Source organism: Mytilus californianus, unplaced genomic scaffold (assembly GCF_021869535.1).
Source record: "Mytilus californianus isolate M0D057914Y unplaced genomic scaffold, xbMytCali1.0.p SCAF_12, whole genome shotgun sequence".
NCBI classification, from domain to species: Eukaryota; Metazoa; Mollusca; class Bivalvia; order Mytilida; family Mytilidae; genus Mytilus; species Mytilus californianus.
In genome coordinates this window covers 56,977,090-57,000,377 of record NW_026262604.1, presented here as the reverse complement: position 1 = coordinate 57,000,377, position 23,288 = coordinate 56,977,090, and the positions used below count along the sequence as shown (strand labels likewise).

Genomic DNA, 23,288 nt, shown 5'->3' with positions numbered 1-23,288 from the left:
AACTATAGGTCACGGTACGGCCTTCAACAATAAACAAAACCAATACCACATAGTCAGCTAAACAAGAAAACGAACGGCCTGATTAATGCATAAAACAATGAACGAAAAATAGATATGATATACAGCAAAAGAAGACAACCACTGAACTACAGGCTTCTGACTTGGGACATGCACATACAGAATGTGGCGAGGTTAAACATGTTTGCTGGTGCGCCAAACCCTCCTCTTAGCCCGGGACAGTGATGTAACAGTACAAAATAAGAACAAACTATACAAATTAGTTGACAAAGGTTGACCTCATCAGATCGATACAAAGCAGAACGACAAACATATATAACAAAATTACATGTATTTGAATTTATTTTGCCATTTAAGATTTGTATTTAACGCAATTATCAACAGGAAACTGACATGATATATATAGCAATAAAGAGAGAGGTAAGTTTTAGCTACTTGTTAAACCCACAATTTTCTGTGAAAAAAATGTCGGTACCAAGTCAGGAATATCAAAGTTGTTTTCCATTCGTTCCGTTGTTTAATATTGGCGAGAGTTTGATTTTTTTTGTACATATTTATCGTACTAAATCTTTCTTTTTCAGCTCGAAAAGGGTACTGATTCGAAAGATGACATACAAAGTTGATGTATATAGTTATTAATAACAGACTTCGGCGGATATGTATTCAATAATAAAAATTTGAAGATATTGTTTTATTTTTATTTCATTTTCCTTCCTGACTCAAGCCTGAGTAGAAGCTGCAAGTACTTGAGTATCGTATGAGTTGAGAAATGTATACACCGTACGCGGGTTAAGTTGGTATATTGCTGCTAAAGTGAGGAAAATTTATAATTTCAAAATTGGAATATTCTCGTTTGTTATAGATTTTGGTACTGACATGACCGCTGTAGTCGAATTCGAGGTCTAGTGTCTACTAATGAAGCGCACGACGCTAAAGTCTTGAAAAATTAAATAAAATTACCTAGCTGTGTAAAAGTTACTATTTGCTGCTCGGACACTATATTATCCCTTATAATGAGTGCATCCAACTTTAAGCAACGAGTATCTTCGTCCTGTTGTCAATTCAAATAATAATTGTAAACACATGAATTTTGGAGATAGAGTCATGTCATTCTTAAAGGTCGATTCTTAAATCCGATAGATTATGAAGGATTTTTTTTAAGTGGTACATTTATTCAAGTGAAGATTAAGATAAAAATGAAAGACGATAATATGTGTCTTGTCAATTAGCACAAATAAAAAAAAACTCAACCAAAGGTTACACTACAGTATAGAACTTCGGGTACTGTGGAGGGAATTTATACTCAACCAATATAAAAATTGGGAGATGTGGTATGATTGCCAATGAGACAACTATCAACCATGAATGTAAGCAATCACGTTTGGCAGGAGGGTATTATTTTGTGTACGGAGACAATTTAAACCATTAAAATCCTACCAACATTGGGAAAAGTTTTGATGAATTACACCACTATCGTAAAAGTATGTGTTTGTCTATTTAAAGTATATTGGTTCATATTTAGTAACATCATTGTTTTCCAGAGAAAAAACTTTGTGTAGCAATTAGTTGCAGATAGCCTTGCAAATTGACTAGACCTTTTTAAAACAAGTACATGTATATACATGTATATCATGTATATTTCCTGTATTACAGCCACTGAAAACATGACATTCTTGGATCATTATCAATATAGTACAAAACTAATACTGTGTAATGCTCGTACACAACGTGAAATGCTCTATGCGTTAAAAAAAATCGTAAAAATTAAAAGAATGATGCAGTTTACACTCTATCTAAAGACAATGATACAGTTTTCACCACTTCTTATAGTTGGTTTTATTTTACTTATTTAAGTAAAGATTGGTATTTAAAAAACTTAGTGCTTTGTGATACTTCATTTAGAAAATAATTATATAAATGTCTCTAAATCGGTCAAAAATAAATGTAATGCATGACTGATATCACATAGACGTGATATGTGGTTTTACGGAGAATTGAACGATGTGGTACTCACACAAGGAAGATTGGTGATTTGAATTAAATAGTTTACATGTAATACAAACGAGGCGGAAGACCCCACCCTTCACCACGGACGGCCTATATTAAAGAACCTATTGTATTTATTTTTGATCATGTTTGCCATCGGACGTTAAGCAACCAACAATAAATCAATCAATATCAGTTCAAAGCAGTTCTATATAGATTTTGCTTTCTAAAATTCTGAGTTGAAAAGTACAAATGCACAAATACGTGAAATGAAATAATTTTATAACAATGCGTAGACTTGTCTGTAATTTTAAATGTAAAGTATACTATGTATATGAATTCAATTCAATGTACATGTTTCAACTAACTTAAAATGTGCACACATATATGACCCCAGTACTTTACTTATCTTTGACACAAATGATAAAAGTTCAGATATAATATTTTAGTAGATGCCTAAACTACAGAACATTAATGGTGAGCTAACACATTATTATATTATGATATATTAACATATTGTTACATATTGTTACAGCTCTGATGTTATTTTTATCATACATGTTTTACAAACAAAAATATTGTAGACTACGTTTTAACCCTGCTTCCAAATTTAAAACGTGTGCTGTCTTTTATATCAAATTTAGCAGTTATCCTTTTGGTAGTTCCACTGTACAGGTTTTTATTGTTTGACATTTACGACATTGCCTGTAGTTACATAAAAACAGGGGTGATGTGCGCATGTTAAACTGGTTAATATGTTCCTCATTGTACACCAGTCCAAAGTCGAGCTCTCTGAACAATGTGTTGTTCCTTATGTTCGCTGTGTTCTTCCTCTATTTTGTATACAGGTATTTTTGTAATGAATATCAAACATATGTAACAAAGATATTGAACTTCCACATACATGATTTTATTTGGGCTTAGGTAGCAATAAACAGTTAGGAGTTTGGTTTCGCATTTTGACCCCTGTGAACTTTTCAAATATGAAAGTTATTGAGCAATAAAAATTAATAGATGAAGAATGATATAGCCTTCAAAGTGGGTTTATATGAACATCAAGACGGTTTTATGCATGTTTTATAGGCAAGTTTCTGTTTGACAGCCCGTATTTTTCACATCCGTACCGCCCAGAGGTCCAGAAATTATTGTACTGCACAGTAGTGTTTTCCCACAAATATTTTACGCTCGAACTTTTTAATTTCAATTTTATGAAAACATGAGGTGAAATGCTTATGATTTTTATTTGACTTCTTGATAGATAAATGTCAATGGTTTCAGAAAGGTATCATTCAAATGGATTGAAATTCTACTTCGGACCATGTTTTGAATACTGTGTGACATTTTCACCCCCTTTTTGCAATATTTTGTATCAAATAAATTCAGATTGTTGCCATGTTTACACCAAAATGAGATCATATTTCACCATTTTAACTATTGGAAATCAAATCTAAGGAAGATGCTGTTTCCATACATCTGCATACAATGTATACATGACACAAACATTAAGCCTTATTTATTAGAAAGCAAAGGAAAGAGGGTGGTAAAATATTATGAGTGTCAATTTTAATTTTTTTCCTAACTGTGTATAGCTACCTCTTTTTAAAAATGTATGTACTGTATTACAAAATCGTGTGAGCTTCCGTAAATTATTGACGGATATTTTAAATTTAAATTGTAAGAAGTTTAAATCATAAGCATAAATCAATTACCAACTAATTCTTAAATTTCTTTCGAATCCTAGAATAAAAGACCCAAAAGGTTACAGAAATATGGCCATCTTCTCATATCCGGAGGTAAAACTAATTCTACGTATTTATATATTCACGAAGGATGTACGGATGCATTCCTAATCAGACACGTTCGTTCAGAATGCTTTACGTTAAAACATGCCGATGTAGCCGGAATGTAACCAGCTCTATGCATGTACAAGGGCAACAACTCTTTAAAGGGGTCTGCTGGTGACCTGTTGTAAAGGAAAATTCTTTCTCTCTCCACCATACCCGCTTTTCTAATGGCAGTTTAAAGTTCTTTATAAAATTATATATTCATGGTTGGTAACTTAATGGCTAGGAAATCACGTATGAATAGGATAATAATTAGGGCGGACTGTATATTATATACCAATGTAAATAAACAAATTAGCTAAACGCGAGTTAATGAAATAACATTCACAATAGAAAATATATTAAGCCTTGGAATAAATACCCCTTAACTGTAAAAATATAGGCGCATACAATCAAAGTACGGGGAACATTTTTAAGACCTCTACACAGCACGAGAGGCAAACTTTATCGATATAATGGAAACAAAATGATATGGTGTGTTAAAGGATATTATTAGTTACATAGTGTGTTAGTCACCTAATACGATATATACGGGGTCAGTAAATTCCATATGGGGTTCGAGCGACCTAATACGATATATACGGGGTCAGTAAATTCCATATGGGGTGTCACTAGCACACTATGTAACGAATTTATCTTACCGACTATCTTTATTTGTTGAACTTTTCTCATTTGCAATCGTACCACATCTTCTTATGTTTATATTAAAGTGTTCAAGTGTTCAATTTTAAGAACCTACTTCCTTTGGTCTGCACAAAAAAAAAATTAATGTCAACAATAACAATTTAATATCAACAACCTTGATATAACAATATTAAACATCACTTTCAATACATTCAAATAAGCAAATAGTGCCAAAGTCATAACTCCACTACTAACCTTGTATTGAAATAAGCCCCGCCTCCCTACTAACCCAATATGGAATATACACGGTCTCCACGCGGGCGCTTTAACCAATCATATTCCTAGAAATGTATGGGAGGTAAGATAAAATTTCATTCAGAAAATATTTTTCAACTCCAGAGTTTTGTGTTAAATATAGGCATATCTTCACGAAAAGGTTTTTTTTCTCTCCTGAGCAATCATGATATTGAAGGCAGTTAACCGAAAAGCATTTTAATTTTGTTGTGTATTGGTTATTCAGCGTTGCCTTATTGTTTTAATCAAATATCTATGGTGCTTTTGAAACTTTTTGAGTCAATACATATTAGCCAGTTTACATGACCATACCAGAATGTTCGACTCCACATTGGTTAGCATGTGCACTCAACCCATATCATATAAAAACGTATATACCGGAAAATGCTTTAAAAATCAGTTAAGAAAAAGCACAAACTAACTCTAAGAAAAGAAGTATTACAAAAAAGAACAAAATAGATAACAAATTATCCCGTATTAAAGAATGCTCGTTGTTATTGAAAGCAAGCTCAAAGTACTTAAACAACTGATATGAAATCAAACCGTCGGCTAACACTTAATATCGGTTGCTGTACTTCATATACGATTCCCCAAAACAACGTAACAAACAGTACAGAAAGACGTGATCTTCTATGATGCCGTAAATACACTTTACAGAATATCGGTTACTGTACTTCATATAAGATTCCCCAAAACAACGTAACACACAGTACAGGGAGACGTGATCGTCTGTAATGCTGTAAACACACTTTACAGAAAAACTGAAGAAAAAAAAACATTTTAATATTGATTCAGGCTTTGAAATAGAGAGTTGATATTTGTCCTAAAAATACGAAGCGGTGTGATAGAACATCAAATATATATTTATAAACTTCTAGTGATAATTCACACTGCATTTATTTTTTTCCATCTTTCTTTTTTTAAGCATAAAATCATAAAATCTTTCAAATTTTATTTTACTCTTTTAACTTCACAATCTGTAGTGAACATAGAAATATGCAACAAAATGTAAGCAAAAGAAGGATTAACATTGAGAATGGTCATGTACTATTGCGTATTTTTTCTTATTTTTCCAACAATCACGCGAACTTTAAGCATTTAACATATATAGCCAAATGTGAAGGTTTAAGCTGAATCCTTCATTTATTTTGAAATGCCTCAAACAATTTTTTAATTAAAAAAGTGTTTTTGAAGAGATTATTAATAACACATCTAATAGTTAATGAGTAATAGGAAGATATTTGTAAACACCTGTCTAATGTTGAAGACTTCGTCGATATTTTGTCCTTTGAATGTCTTTTGTTGATTTATTTTGTTGGCTTGCTGTCTCATTATTCATATCTGTTTAGGTTTGAATACAAATTGGACTAAATATTTACTTCACAAAATGGCAAATATCGATGCTGATGATACGAAGCCATACGTGTACGAAGAAAGATTTAATAACATTCTTTATAGTGGAGTTATCTCCCTTGGTATAGGACTTGGACATAGAGTCGGACTGTTTAAAGCTTTAACTGACTTTTCGGAACCAGAGACATCCCGATCGATAGCAGATCATGCAGGATTGAATGAAAGGTACGTCATATCTCCGAAAAAATCTGTGCAATACAGTCATACTGGAAGATGTTACATTGCATATGTTTATAATAAGCATGATAAGAGACGTCCGTTATCTAAATGTTTTCCATTAAACGTGCACAATTTGAAACGTGACGTCGAAGAGTTAAGATTGTCACAACCAGTTTTTCAGAAGAAACAGTACTGACTCCTAATATATATATATATATCCAACTCTACTTTACTTTATTACTACATTGTAGTTTGAGTAAATCTTTTATCACAACAAACTAAGCTGTGGGATACAACTCTAAAGGTAGCATAACTACACAAGATAAAATGTGTCTGCCGTGTACCGACCCTTGCATATACAATGTACTGTAGTATACCCATACTCATACACTCGTATGTTCACAAAATTATTTTAAATTCGTTGATGTTTTAAATTATTGTTTTTTATAAAATTGTACGCATGAATTGTGTAAAATTATATTAGAACCGAATCACAGAAAATTTTGCACATAGCTAGTCACACTTAAAGGATTGTGATTCCAAGACGATTAATTTGAATCAGAGGCTTCGTATTAAAATGAGGAGATGTTGTATGACTGCCAATGACACAAATACCAACACCAACAAAAGACCAAATAACAATGATGTAAACTTCAGGTCGTCCCAATCCAATCTTCAACCACTTAGTATGTGACAAAAGAATCTGTTAAAAGATGAATTATGTGCCTAAAGTTTGTGTGTTACAATTTAAGACCTCATTTCAAGAGCGTTCCGTTTAAGAACCTTATATTTGGTATGTGACAAAAGTTTCGTTTGAGGAGCCTTCTGTTTGATATGTTACATTAAATCAGTTGAAAGATCAATTTTGTGAATGTGAAAAAGGTTTCGTTTTCCAAGCGTTCCGTTCTGGTATGTGACAAAGGTTTCTTTTTCAAATCTCAAAGCGTTTCGTGTTGGTATGTGACAGAGATTCTGTTTTAGAGGTTGACAAAGGTGCTGTTTTAGAGGTTGACAAAGGTGCTGTTTTAGAGGTTGACAAAGGTGCTGTTCTCAGATCCTTCTGTTTTGTATGTGACAAGGGTCTCGCCTTATTTGTTTTAATTTTTTTTATTTTTACATTCTTATTTTGTAGATATGTAAGGGAGTGGTTGTTTTCCATGGCTGCAGCTAAGGTAGTCTTTATAACAGACGACAACAAATACTACATACCGTCTGACTGCAAGACAAAAACTTCGAAAAGCTTACTTGCGACAATGATTCTCGCCACTGCTCCACTAACAAAGGATGTAGAAAAATGTTTTAGGTCAAAAGATCAGTCATCTGCTGGTGAGATCTTACTGTAACTATTATTTTAGGTCAATATAAAAAAGAAGATGTGGTATGATTGCCAATGAGACAACTCTCCACAAGAGACCAAATGACACAGAAATTAACAACTTTAGGTCACCGTACGGCATTCAACAATGAGCAAAGCCCTTACCGCACAGTCAGCTATAAAAGGCCCAGTACAGTAAATGGGTCAAGTACAGTAAATGGGTCAAGTACAGTAAATGGGCTATGACACAGATTTTGGTAAAATCTTGCATACTTTGGATCGTTGAACTAAAACTGAAGAAAAAAAAAACAATAATGCATTTATCTGTTTTATTTTCTGAAGTATTGTCAATGTTGGGTAAACATTTTCTCGTAAGATGTTTAAATGATTAATAAAGTCGTCAAGACGTTAATACATACGCAATATAGAGTGGTACGTTGGCAACCTTAATTAACCGCGCAAAAGTCGTCTATATTTTTCAGCTGTAATTTTAATAATCAGACTTGAATTCGATTCAAAATTAAATGATTTTTTTTTATGGTTAAACTTGCCAAATGTCTTATTACATTTGATATGATTAGAAATATATAAAATTTGATGTTTAAAGGATATGACTTTTCGAAGCTTGAAGAAGTATTCCATTATATGAATCAAGACGGGACAAATTGTGATGGAACATGGATAGAAGAGAATATTCTTCCTTCTAAATATAAAAGCAAAGGTAAGTTTTTTTTTAGTGTCTCAGTCTTTATCTTACTTCCTATTCACTTCTAGGAATATCATAGATTAAACGCGAACAGTTAGGAACCGTGCATATTTAATATTAGATCTGTATGTGCCTGTCCAATACCAGAAGCCTGTACTTCTGTCTGCCATGTTTTCCGGTTATTGTTTTAATATAAACCGGGCCGATTAGTTCTCTTTTGAATTGTTTTTCCGATGTATTGTATATCTTACTTTACGAAACTAGCTAGCCACATTGTTTGTGTGTTTCCCTGATTTAAAGTACATGTATAACAATCCGTAAAAACGGATCAAGTTATAATGTCTTGACTTTACGGTAAAATGTTGTGGTTTTTTCGCGGCGTTCAAATTTTGCATATACAATGATCAAAATGTAGGTGGGTTCCTGGTCAAGTGGTTAAGACCGATTGCTACAGTGCTGAAGGTCCCAGGTTCGATTCAGACTCGGATGCTGGAAATTTCAGTACATCAGAAGGGTGATTTTTACCCTCCAACACAATTTTCTGGTAACCAGACCGGACTTTAAATTAGAATGGTTATTTTTGGGGCCTCGGTTGGTCAAAGTTGCCCTCGACTTTGACTTGGAGATCCATCTGATGATATGATATCTCTTCGGTATTTCTGTTCCCACCGAGCAACCTGGTGGTTCGTTTCAAGTACTTCGGCTTCCTTCATTATAATTTCAAACAAACATGTTTGCGAGCTTTTATTTTTGCGTCCTTTATGTCCCTTATTCTGTTTTAAGATGAAATTTTCTTGAAAAGATAGAAACTGCAATAAATTTTTTCGATTTTATTTTATTGGTAAAATTATCGAAAATAAGCTCCTTGCAAACGTGTGGTGTTTGCTTAATGTCCGGTGGCAAATATTTCTTGCATATTTAGGGCAATGTTTCAGTCTAAACATTTTACGACCTCATAGGTTTTTCTAATAATCGAATAAACTATAAATTTCTCGTTTTTCAGATAAAATTATGACAATATTGGACATTGGATGTGGAACTGGCAGGATTACTGCAAACATAGCTCATTATTTCCCGGGTGCCAAAGTTGTCGGAATAGATGTAGATCAGTTTGCGATAGATACTGCACTAAAACTAAAGGAAGATGAAAATTTGACCAACGTCGAGTTCTGTCTTCTTGGTGGAGAAAGTTTAAAAGATGAATGGACAGAAAGATTCGATTGGATAACAATGCTTAAAGTTTTCCACGATCTACCCAATCCAGGTTCTTGTCTGAAAGGAGCTATGAGAGCATTAAAAGACGACGGCGTGTTGACCTTTCATGATCCTCTGTGTCATTCGGATCCCAAGCTAAATGTCGGAAGTAATGTACATGCGTCAACACTTACACTAAGCTGTTACGTTTGCCTCCCGTGTAGTTTGTCGGCACCGCCAGCAGTAGGTAATGGGATCGGATGGGGGCTGGAAAACAGGGCAAAATACCTCAGAGATAATGGCTTAACAGTACATGGTAATGAGTCTGTCGAAGTAATCCACTGTTCCAAGACATTGAAATGACTGTTTAAATAGCTTCACCATAGGCATGTGTAGCCAGATAGCATCAAATATGATTATTGCTTAATTGTTTGGTCGTAATAATTCGCCGTTTCAGATTCATTTACATCCTGTGTCATATTTTCAAATATAGCCTTCCAATAAATATCGTTTCGATTCCTAACATCACTGAAGAGACATTAATTGTCGAAATCCGGATATGGTGTACACAATTTTGCACCTCATCTTTGCGGTATACCATCTTTTCCGCAAGTTTATTGTTTTCTGTTTGGTAATAAATTATTATAGGATCCATTTTGTTACATCTGGTGATCCGTTTTTATGTGGCAATCGTCAATGGCAGTCAGCAGGGTTTAAGAACATCAGTTGTTCGATCTGCTAGTCAAATGCGTTTAGTCAAAATATACTTTTTCACTTTTTTTGTCTTTTGGAAAATGTTGTTTGTGCTGTATTTAGACCCCTCAACCAAGAAATTTGTTTTGCATGCACACGTATAAAATTGCGGTTTTTATCCAACGCAATCATAGGTTTGAACGTTGTTTTCAATTTAGACTTGTTTATATTTTTTCGTTTGGGCTTGTATTATATTTGCCTTCGGGTTTATATGATCCGTTCATCCTATTTCGACTCTTTCAAAATTCAAGAGTCTATCCTAAAATGAGGTAAATTATATGGCCTTCCAAATACCGTTTCGATTCCTAACATCACTGAAGAGACATTAATTGTCGAAATCCGGACATAGTGTACAAAATTTTGCACCTCATCATTGCGGTATACCATCTTTTCCGCAAGTTTATTGTTTTCTGTTTGGTAATAAATTATTATAGGATCCATTTTGTTACATCTGGTGATCCGTTTATTTGGCAATCGCCAATGGCAGTCAGCAGGGTTTAAGAACATCAGTTGTTCGGCCTGCTAGTCAAATGCGTTTTGTTAAAATATACTTTTTCACTTTTTTTGTCTTTTGGAAAATGTTGTTTGTGCTGTATTTAGACCCCTCTACCAAGAAATTTGTTTTGCATGCACACGTGTAAAAATTGCGGTTTTTATCCAACGCAATCATAGGTTTGAACGTTGTTTTCAATTTAGACTTGTTTATATTTTCAAATCGTATATACTGAAACATTGTGATTGGTTAATAAGGTCCACAACAATGGAAATTCAACAATGACGTATCATTATTTTTATATTGGTGTACGAACGATGAAATTTCTTATACTATATTTTAGATTCTGAATGGGCTGATTAAAGGAAAATTACTGTTACGACTTTTTATTTTTTTCTGACTGGTTACGTCTTGACAAACGTATTTTTTCTAAAGAAACAGTGACTTGGACGGAGAGTTGTCTCATTGGCACTCATTACCACATCTTCTTATACATGTATCTATTATAATAGAGAACATCACAAGATATATCAGGCGACGCCGTCAAACGTCTAATCTGGAACATCGTTTTGACTATGAAATTTTTCCAAACGTATTGCATTTTATTGGTTAATATTTTTTGGACTCAAAAGTCCTCTTCCGTGTCATGTTTATGAATAGGGTATTTTACAATTCACTATGTTTTTATACAATTAATAATTATACGATTTATAATAGTTTAATGTAGCAGGACTTGTTCCGTATTTTACACCTGCCAGGCATCTGTCTCTGAAAAAATATCTTATAGTTTAACCTTAATATAACACTTTTCAAAGACGAGCGCCGGTGGTATTTTACCCTTATTTAATATTAACTTCCGATGAAATTTTCAAAAACGTAACAGAAACATGTGGCAGGTTTGTGACCGTACATCAAACATGTCAAATATGTGTTTAAGTTAGTAGGAAGTTTCTTTGTTATTTTACTTGATTGTGATACTTGGATAATATAAGGACAACAAGCAATTTTGCCAAGATTCACTACCAATATTTTCAATTTATATAAGAGTAGTTATGTTGAGACTAAAAATATAGGACATGTATGGAAACTGTAAACTAACTTGTATCTTTTATATTTTGGACTGATGATTTACGTGTAAATCGACTGCGTATATCTAAAATTGGAAACTTTGTATCATTGATATGTCGTTCTGATGAGCGGCACGTATAATCCTCAAATCTGTTGTTTTCATGCAGACCTATAACACTGTGCGGGACAAATTTGCCGTTCCAGAATTGGCAAATCTGGCTTTGTTGTTTTACAAGTTAACAGAAATATGTTTTGTCCAAGTGATAGATAATTAAAAAAATTATATTTTCCAATATGTCCCAACATGTCACTGCTGTTACTGTTGTCACTAAAGCTGATCAAAAGTACATTTCCCATGGGAAATTTAAGAATTCCCATGGGAATGTTAGAAGTTACCATTGAAAAAGTACTTTTCCCATGGAAAACCAAGAATACAACAAGTTTCCATGATAATTTAACTTTTCCTATGGGAACAATTTTTCTTCCCATGGTCACATTTATTCATCCGATGGGAACAATTTTTCTTCTCATGGGAACATATAACTTACAATGGGAACATTTTTTCCATTTGTATGGTTTTCTCCTAGAAAAATTGAAAATGTTAAATTATTGCTGTAAGCAGGTTTTCAACAATATCAATATGGTTTCGTATAGAAAATTGCACTCAACATGCAACTTCCATGAATATCTGATTGTCCAGTAAAATATGAAATAAGTTGTGTGTGTTGTGATTAACAAAATGTGCTTACACAATATTTATGTACACTTTGATTCTTTCGTTTAAAGGTTATTCAATTATTCAATAAAAATAGATATCCTTTTAAATGCTGACTGCAAGAGTAGAACAATATATATTAAAGGCATTATCGTGTCATGGAAGGTTTTAAAATACATGGTTTGCCTCGACCATTATAAAATACCTATTAGAAATACTGACAAAATCTATGTCACCAACGATATTTGAAAATAAATATGAATAAGAGGAGATTTATGTATAAATCAACGAGACCACAATCCAACAAAAATCACCAATAGTTTAAATAGAGACTATGAAAACATTACTATCAACTCTAAATTCACGAAATAAGAATAAACACATTACTGCACAATATGGCAAATGATAACCCTGATTACCACTGGCAAAGTTCAAGGTTGGAGACATGACCATAAAGATAGGTTGAGGTTCAACTTGATTCTTATAGGGAAACAATTTATCGATAGCAGAGAATGTAGAAGGTTTGATAATTATATAAAGAAAACTGTTCAAACAAGAACAATTTTATCTTATCTCACAATATATGAGAAACAGCAGTGACTGTATTTTTCTCCTTTTTCAACTGTCTGGTGATATACAATGAAACTTCTTCTATCATTGTCTATTAGTATACAATCATGTAATTACAACACATTGTAAATTCTAAAATAAACCAAATACTTCCACATAGCAGAATTTATTACACAAAATGTAATTCATACATTACAGCTATTTTGCACATTAGATTCAAAATTATATATTGTCCTAATCTTTAACGGTCTTCAACTTAGAGACTTAAAGTTTGGAGTGTTCTTTTCTCGTCAACACGAAATGTCAAATTCCGCCCGTACAAAACAGTGCATGTATTCTCATTTATACTGCTTTACAGTCTTATACTTGTTTAATACAGCGCATATTATAGTTTAGAATTTGAAAGCAATATAATTGTCAGGATAGAAATTCATTTGTTTGGTTGTCGTTGGTTCGTGTCTGTCATATTTGTTTTTCGTAAATTTTATTTTATAAATTAGGCCTTTAGTTTTCTAATTTGAATAGTTTCACATTTTTCATGTCGGGGACTTTTATTATAGCTGTACGTGACCTATGATTAATTATGTCACCCGATCGACAATGTCGGGTGACATATTGCTATTCCTCCGTCTCTTTGTTATGTCACCTGATCAACAATGTCGGGTGACATATTGCTTTTCTTCTGTTTCTTTTTCCCTATTATTATTATTATTTTTCTTCCACCTAATTTTGTCCAGCAGTTTTCTCAGAGGCAATGGAACCAATCTTCATGATTGTTGAGCATAATGAGGACCACCATCAGTGGAGATGCAGTGAAACTTTGGAACTTTTAAATGGCCGCCGTTTTCATGGAAACAGTAAAAATGTGAAAAATATTTTTTTGTTTTTGATGACTAATTTGAGAATGCCTGAACTAAAAATCATCAAATAAAAAATTAAAATAAATAGGTATCCACTATATACAGGTTTTGGATGATTTTGAGAATCATCGGAACTACTGTATTAGCATGGAAACTGGGGAAAGGTTTCCCATTATAAGCCTATGGGAAAAACTTTACAGTAGCATTTTCTCTCTTAACATGGTAGGTCAAATCCATTGAAACTTTGATGGTATGATCCCTCCCATGTACATTTGTACCAATGTGGCATCTGTCATTACAATTTTGGGAATGGTCTCTGTTACCATGGAAACCAGCAAAAATGTCAAAAATTTTAAAATGCACGAAACTTAATATAACTTTATATTAATGCTAACTGGCATGTATAGATAAGACTTTTGACTTTGGAATTTCCAAAATGGTCGCCGTTGCCATGGAAACAGCAAAAATGTGAAATATCAAAATGCTCCAAATGTTCTGAAAATTTACAGAAAGATGTATTGCCATGCATATATGTGCATTCACTGTTTAATTTTTTTAAAATGGCTGCCACTTAGTGGCAATGGGTGGAAGGGAGACATCCGCTATTGCTTGCAATGGCAAATCTAGTTATGTCACCCTGACGGAGGTTGGGTGACATATTGTTATTGTTCCATTCTTTTTTTTATTTATAATCTTTATTATTATTCCACACTTTTTTGTCCAAACTATTGCTCGGAATAGTATGGACCAATGATAATGGAACTTTACCATAGTGTCAACCCCCATGTGTAGATGTGCAATCGGAAAGTCTTCCAAATTGAATGAAACTTTGTGGAAATATTACTTGGCACGTGAAGACATGCCATCAATCTTTGGAATTTTCAAAAGGCCGCCGTTGCCATAGAAACAGTTCAAATGAGAAAATTTTCAAACTGCTTTAAACTTTCTGAAACTTCACAGAATGGTGTGTTGTGATGCATATAATATTATCTGCATTCAATGTTTAAAGATTTTAAAATGGTCGCCGTTTAGTGGCAGTTGGCGGACCAGGGTGACATCCGCTATTGCTTGCAATGACAATTCTAGTTATGGCACCCTCAACGGAGTTGGGGTGACATATTGTTATTCTACGTTTCTTTTTTTTTCTTATTATTTTTCTTGCACATATTTTGTCCGCGCGAGTTCTTGGAATCCAATGGACCAATGTTGATGGAACTCTACTACAATGAGGACCCCCATGTAAAGTTGTGCACCTTGCTATGGAATGGTAAAAAATGGCAGCCGTTTCCATGGAAACAGCAAAAATGCGAAAAAAATCAGAGTATTCCAAACTGGAAGAAACTCCACAGGAATGGTAACTGGCATGTGCTGATTTGCAGTTTGACTTTGGAATTTTCAAAATGGCTGCCGTTACCATGGAAACAGCTAAAATATCAAAAATACTAACTCTTTCGATATAAGACCCAACTGGATGAAACTTTATGAAAATGTTACCCAGTATGCCAAGATGTCAAGACAATATTTAGATAGTCCAAAATGGCCGCCGTTGTCATGGAAACTGGGGGCAAGTTTTACATTGACCCTATGGGAAAATGCATAAAATCAGCATTTTCTTAAAGAGTATTTCACCAAAGTCAATGAAACTGTACTGATATATAACATGACATGTGACAATGAGATGTCTGCTTTTAGAATTTTGGAATTATCCACTGTAACCATGGATGCAGAAAAAATGTCCAAAATTTCAAAAAAAATGAAAACGCTCCAAACTGGATGAAACTTTACAGAAATGATAACTGGCATGGGCAAAGTTGGTTTTTGAAGTTGGAATTTTCAAAATGGCCGTCGTAACCATGGAAACAGCAAAATGTCCATAATTTCAAAATGCTCCAAACTTAATGACACTTTACAAAAATGATAATTTGCATGTGTAGATGCACTCTTTGACTTTGGAATGATCTAAATGGCTACCGCTGGCCTGGCAATGGGGGAAGGGTGCCATACGCTATTGCTTGCAATGGCAAATCTAGTTATATTTATTCTTCCACACTTTTTTGTCCATGCTATTTCTCAGAATTGGCTTGAACAATATTGATGGAACTATACCATAATGTGGACCACTATATAAAATTGTGCAATCGGGGTATGGCATTTTTAAAATGGCCACCGTTACCATGGAAACATAACAAATGTAAAAAATAAAATTTTAGTTTTTGGCTAATATTTTGAGTATGCTTGAACTTAAAAACTTCAAATTTATATATATTGTTGGTGTCCACTATATACAGGTTTTAGACGATTTTGAGAATCTTTGGAACTACTATATTGCCATAGAAACTAAATATGTTTTGAATTAAACCCTATGGGAAAAATCTTAAAGAACTATTTACACTCTTAATATGGTATAACAAACCATTGAATCTTTAATGGTATGTTCCTTATCATGTGCCAATGTGGTAGGTGTCTTTGGAATTTGGGAAATGGTCACCGTTACCATGGAAACAGCAGAAATGTAAAAAAAATTCAAAATACTTCAAACTTTCTGAAAATTTACAGAAATGTTAAGTGGCACATCTAGAGTTGGTATTCGACTTTGGAATTTCCAAAATGGCTGCCGTTTCCATAGAAACAACACAAATTTCAAAAATTTCAAAACGCTCCAAAATTGATGAAACTTTACAACAATGTCAATAGACATCTGTAGATGCACTCTTTGACTCTGGAATTTTCTAAATAGATGCCGCTCGCCTGGCAATGGGGGAAGGGTGCCATCCGCTATTGCTTGCAATGGCAAATCTAGTTATTATTATCATTCTTACCTATTTCTTGTCCACTAAATATCTGAGAGCTTATGGAACAAATCTTGATGATTGTTTACCATAATGAGGACCACTACCTGTAGACGTGTAGTTATACTTTGGAATTTTTAAAATGGCCACCGTTACCATGGAAACAGAACAAATGTGAAAAATTTTTTTTTTTGTTTTTGGTGCATAATTTGAGTATGCTTCAACTAAAAATCACGATTTTTTATACAATAGTGGTGTCCACTATATACCGGTTTTGGATGATTTTGAGAATCATCGGAACTACTGTATTGCCATGGAAACTCTGGAAAGGTTTCCCATAATAACTCTATGCAAAAACCTTAAAAGTAGCATTCAATTTCTTTGAATGGTAGGTCAAACCAGATGATATGTTCATTGTATGTTCCCTGTAATGTGCCAATGAGGCATCTGTATTTGGAATTTTGAAATTGTTACCGTTACCATGGAAACATCAAAAATTTCAAAATGCTGCAAACTTAATAAACTTAATATACATGTTAAATGGCAAGTATAAATGAGACTTTTGAATTTATAATTTTCAAAATATTGCCGTTGCCATGGAAACAGCAAAAATGTGAAAAATTTCAAAATTGTCCTAACTTAACGAAACTTCACAGAAATGTTAACTGGCATATATATATCTGGCATTCGACTTTGGAATTTTTTAAATGGCTGCCGTAACCGTGGCAATGGGGGAAGGTGACATGTATTGCTTGCAATAGCAGTTCTAGTTTATCTTTGTCATTTGAACTCTGGTAGATAGTTGTGTCATTGCCAGTCATTCCACATCTCCTTATCTTTTTATATTTCCATTTTTGATTTAACTTTAAGATTTTGTACCCTTTTGTTGTTTCAATGCTAAACATATGGACATTTTATTAAAAAGTCCACAGCTTTTCCCCTTGTACTCTTATATTTGACATTTGGGTATTTAATAGATAGGGGATTGCTTACTGCATGCAGTGCTAGCAACGATTTCCGTAAAACATTTGTTTTGAAATAATGATACTATTTAAAACAAGTAAAGTGTCGACTATACGGAATGGTCTTTTCTCATTGTAGAAGGTCGTACGATTATCATTGCTTACATCTACTTCATTTGAACGTTGGTGGATAGTTGTCTCATTGGCAATCATACCACATCTGCTTATTTTTATTCAAACAAACTTGGATGGAGAGTTGTCTCATTGGCACCCATACCACATCTTCTTATATCTAAGTACAAATATCCAGCGATACAAGCACACCTCCTAAGGTTAGAACGACGTTAGTGACTCAGCACGAGTTGTTTTTTTTATTGTAAAGGTAGTTCAGGACATTTTTTCAAACAATAAATGCTAGCACATTCAACATCAACAAACAAGTGAGTATCTTAACGAAAATCTTTGTAATAAAGTCTGTTTATTTTCTGTTAAAATATTGGCTTGATTTGCCACAAAATCCCCATTTTCTATTAAATGCAATGAAACAATAAATATTATTGTTGTGAACGACAGTTCCCTTTAATTGGTATATGAACGACAGTTCCTTTTTGGTATATGAACAAAATGCACGAGGATAAAAGCTTATGTGAAGGGTTACTGCCAGTCACCCAACGTCAAAACCGTTGCACTACGAAGAGTATACTCAAGTTAATGTAGTCCCAAATCTAAATGTCTAAAAGGAAACACAATTGAGCATGTATGTACGGTAAAATAATTTGCAATAAATTCATTGCATTGAAGTGCAAGGTTTCTTGATTATCAGTAGAATAGCCTGTGATTTACAAGTAATATTAATTCCGGCAAAAAATTGAGATTAAAATCGACGATGTTATTATATGCCAAGTGACTTAGTTGGTGCTTAACATCATAAAGTCTGTCAGTCTCTATAATATGCATTTTTGTCCTTTAATTTTAACTTAAGGTTTCAGATATTCCGTTTTTATCTTTTGATTAATATCCTCTTTGTATTACGTTGAAAATTACTGTTTATTGAAAATATTTATAATACCATTTACAGTCCTAGCTGGCAAAATGATAGGTGACTGCAGGTCACATTTACATAGCACCAACTTTTAAAATGTTGTAGATCTGTTCATGTAGGGTATCATGGATTTGCAATTATCTATATGAGGGACAAGGAGGAAACTGAAAGGCAAAACATGAAGCATTGTTTTCGATAGTATCTTATGAATAAGACTTGTCTTACGACGGTCAAATGACATGTCATAATAATATATGTATTCGAACGGGTCTTAAGTCATGATATTCATAACTTTCATCGTACACTTACGACACCTCGTGACATGACTTATGATGGTCTTATGATTGTCATAAATGTTACGAAATCACACATTTTTTTATTTGCTCGTGCAACATGCAGATCCAGGATTTCAAAAAAGGGGGCCCAAACTAGGCATTGGAGCGGTATATGCTAAAAGTCTATACATAAACCATATATGTAGCTCCATAGGGGGCGAGGCCCTGCCCTCTCCTACAAAATCCGTCTCTACGTGCAGCCTTTCTTACTCTCTATTTGGCACTGTTTGTTCTGTCGTTTAATCTGCTCAATAGTAAAGATTTTTTTCTTCTCCACTTCGTCATTTAAAATTTGAATCTCCTGCGACGTACAATTTGGAATCAATTTATAATGATTAATTTTAATAAATATTTATAATATTTCTTTCTTTATATAGTAGTTCATTAGCGTATCTGCACGGGCATTTCTTTAAGCGGGTACTCTATGTACCAAATCTTAAAAGTATTCCCAATAAGATAACACTTCATTATAATAATACATGAACGCGAAGTTCTAACCAAATTTAAACAAATGATCAACTCAGATTTTATCCCCTCTTCATATATGATTTCATGTTTATCGTGTTCATTATACTGAAAAAAATATGAAATATTCGTATAAGATAAGAATGGTAATAGTTATTATTTTCGTAGTTACATATTTTCACTTTTGACTGTCATTAGAGCATCCTAGTATGACTATTTTATGACAGCTATGATTTACATTCTATGACATATCATACGATAGTCATGAGATGGTAATAAAATTTGCCTTAAGATGAATCGAAAACCAGCCTCTGGACTTTTGAAAAATCAACAAAATCAAATGTGTACTTATTTTTATTTCGTGTAAATAGGTATTTATTTACTGTACAGCAACCGAATTTGAAATCCAGAAAAAATCTACAGGGGCACATTTAGGAAGTTAACTGAATCAACAGGTGAACTTCGTCTTAGTTCAAGTGTTGTGTTAGTGGAGTATAGTTTCCATTTCCTTCCTTGAATGTTGCAGTGTTTTTTTTCCTTTTTGTGGTATTTCATGATGTCAAAAGTGGTGTCGTGTTAAAGGACTTTTAAATTTAATTAAATGTTGTTTCTTATCGTTTAACTCCACATAGAAGATCTTTTTCTAATCCGCAGTAGTTTCATTTAAAAGGAAGACTTGAATGTGTTCACGTGTGGAATTCATTGATGGCATCAATATTCTTTCAGGTAGATGATTAGTCATGCCAAGAAATTTCTTTCGTTGCAATTTTGAAAACATCGCTTGGAGCAAACTACACAGATGCTACCCAGACTTTGTTAAAAGTCACAAGTGTCTGAGCAGAAAGTTGATGAACGCCCTTGGGGTATGTCAAAGAACGTCTCGTCCTTTTTCTAAAAAAAAGTTCATCGGAAGATACCAAGACCTTGTTGATAAATATATATAAATATTATCAACTTCACAAATAATACACGATGGTTTTGAAGTATAGATTCTAGGTACTGACGTTGTTTATCATTTTATTAATAATAACGTGTTATAGTATTCTTTTATTTGTCTTTGTAAATTAGTACTTTTACTTTTTAGTCTATTTTTGGTATTAAATATCCATTTGACGTGACTCGGTTTATACATCCCGTCATTGTGTTATTGTGCTATGGTAAATTTGTGTATTCTTGTCTTTCGTTTTTGTCAATGTGCTTTGTCAATATGCCTTTTTGTTTTTCTTTGTTGACATATTTGTTTGTTTTTATAGTAATTAAGATTATAACACATTTTTACTTATTATGTCTGTTTGTTTTGTTCACACATCGTTGTCAATTTATAAAGGAATTGTATGCGACTGTCATACAAGTGAGAGATTTAGCTAGCAATAGAACCAGGTTTAATCCACCGTTTTCTACATAAGAAATGCCTGTATCGAGTCAGGAATATGATAGTTGTTATTCGTTTGTTTGATGTGTTCGAGCTTTTGATTTTGCCATTTGCTTATGGCTTTCCGTTTAGAATTTTCCTCGGAGTTCCGTATTTTTGCTATTTTACCTTTTGGTACATGGCAGGGGTCTAAACGACACGTACATGAAAGTCATAAACTAATTTGTTGAATATTTAATTACTAATGGGTGTTGTAGGAGGTCCACCAAGGTTTTGATCGAACTGTTCGGGGCATGAATAGTACGGTGTGGTGTCAGATCTTTTATTTTTTTAATTAATAATTATAACTAGATTTTGGTTTTCTGCCAATCTAATTTTCTGTAATTTTAAATCTATATGTTCTGAAATATATTTGCATTTGTACAATTACATTATATCAAGGCTCTTGTATATATAGCCCGATCCAAACAACTTTTCTGTTCTGTGCTTCATACTGATAAATATGTCGTGTTAACATGTACCACCAGTGTTACTTCCAGGCACATTGACGAAGCAACCAGATAACAGCATCACAGTACCTGCATCTTCATCAATGTGGAACATGTTAAATTTTGTAACATCTGCCCAAGCAGAATGCAGTTGACACTAAATACTAGAATTACTTTGTTCGTTGCATAAAATGCAACACAAATGCAGATGTCTTTCTGCTCGTCAAATGACAGTTTACTGGTGATCGTTATGTACCATAATTCTCTGAGGTGCATGTAGGGCACCCTGTTATTGATCTGTACCATAGTTATCTGAGTTGCCTGTAGTTCACCCTGTTGTTGACCTGTACCATAATTATCTGAGGTGCCTGTAGGTCATCCTGCTATTGATCTGTACCATAGTTATCTGAGGTGCCTGTAGTTCACCCTGTTGTTGACCTGTACCATAATTATCTGAGTTGCCTGTAGGTCATCCTGCTATTGATATGTACCATAATTATCTTAGGTGCCTGTAGGTAATCCTGCTATTGATATGTACCATAATTATCTCAGGTGCCTGTAGGTCACCCTGCTATTGATCTGAACCATAATTATCTGAGTTGCCTGTAGGTCATCCTGCTATTGATATGTACCATAACTATTTCAATTGCCTGTAGGTCATCCTGCTATTGATATGTACCATAATTATCTGAGTTGCCTGTAGGTCACCCTGCTATTGATCTGTACCATAGTTATCTGAGGTGCCTGTAGTTCACCCTGTTGTTGACCTGTACAATAATTATCGGAGGTGCCTGTAGGTCATTCTGTTATTGATCTGTACCATAATTATCTCAGGTGCCTGTAAGTCACCCTGCTATTGATTTGTACCATAATTATCCGAGGTGCTTCTAGGTCACCCTGCTATTGATCTGTACCATAATTATCTGAGTTGCCTGTACATATCCTATCATAGGTGCCTGTAGGTCACCCTTCTATTTTACATATCCTATCATAGGTGCCTGTAGGTCACCCTTCTATTTTACATATCCTATCATAGGTGCCTGTAGGTCACCATTGTATTTATCCATATCATATTATAGGGGCTTGTAAGTCACCCTGTTATTTTACATATCCTTATTAGGTGCCTGTAGGTCACCATGTTATTTTCCCTATCATATTATAGGTGTCTGTAGGTCACTCTGTTTCTTTTTCCTATCATAGGTGCCTGTAAGTCACCATGCTATTTATCTATATAGTATTATAGGATTCAACCTTGATGCACCTATGATACAGATCTATATGGTGATTGTATCTGCAGGCTCCTATAATCCGCAAAACTATAGATAAATATCAGTGTGACCTACAGTCACATATGATAGGCTATGTTACATAGATAGGTTTATTTACAACCACTGGGTCGATGCCACTGCTGGTGGTTTTTATTCCCCGAGGGTATCATCAGTCCAGTAGTCAGCACTTTTGTGTTGACATGAATTATCATTGATATGGTCATAATTATAAATTAACTGTTTACAAAACTTTGAATGTTTGAAATACTAAGGCTTTTCTACCTCAGGAATAGATTACCTTAGCTGTATTTGGCTAAACTTTTAGGTATTTTTGGTCCCCAACGCTCTTCAACTTCTTACTTTATTTGGCCTTTTTAACTTTTTTGATTCGAACGTCACTGATGAGTCTTTTGTAGACGGAATGCGCGTCTGGCGGAAATGCAAATATTTTAATCCTGGTATCTATGATGAGTTTATACACATAGCTGTGTGACCTGCAGGCTCCTATGATGGGCTCTGGAAAAGGTTTATGAGGATAAGACCTGCATGCACCTT

At 33.8% G+C, this 23,288-nt stretch overlaps 2 protein-coding genes across 2 annotated transcripts in view; one reads left to right on the top strand and one right to left on the bottom strand.

Annotated features, from left to right (window-relative positions):
- The window catches only part of LOC127722059 (cytochrome P450 3A8-like), a 497,429-nt gene that overhangs the window by 189,853 nt on the left and 284,288 nt on the right, over positions 1 to 23,288 (bottom strand). The gene's annotated exons all lie outside the window — the stretch shown is intronic.
- LOC127721145 (S-adenosylmethionine-dependent methyltransferase Rv2258c-like) lies at positions 6,154 to 10,048 on the top strand. Its single transcript, XM_052227818.1, has 3 exons — positions 6,154 to 6,344; positions 7,471 to 7,664; positions 9,363 to 10,048. The coding sequence occupies exons 1-3, from the start codon at positions 6,154 to 6,156 to the stop codon at positions 9,914 to 9,916; spliced, it is 939 nt and encodes a 312-aa protein (XP_052083778.1). The 3' UTR covers positions 9,917 to 10,048.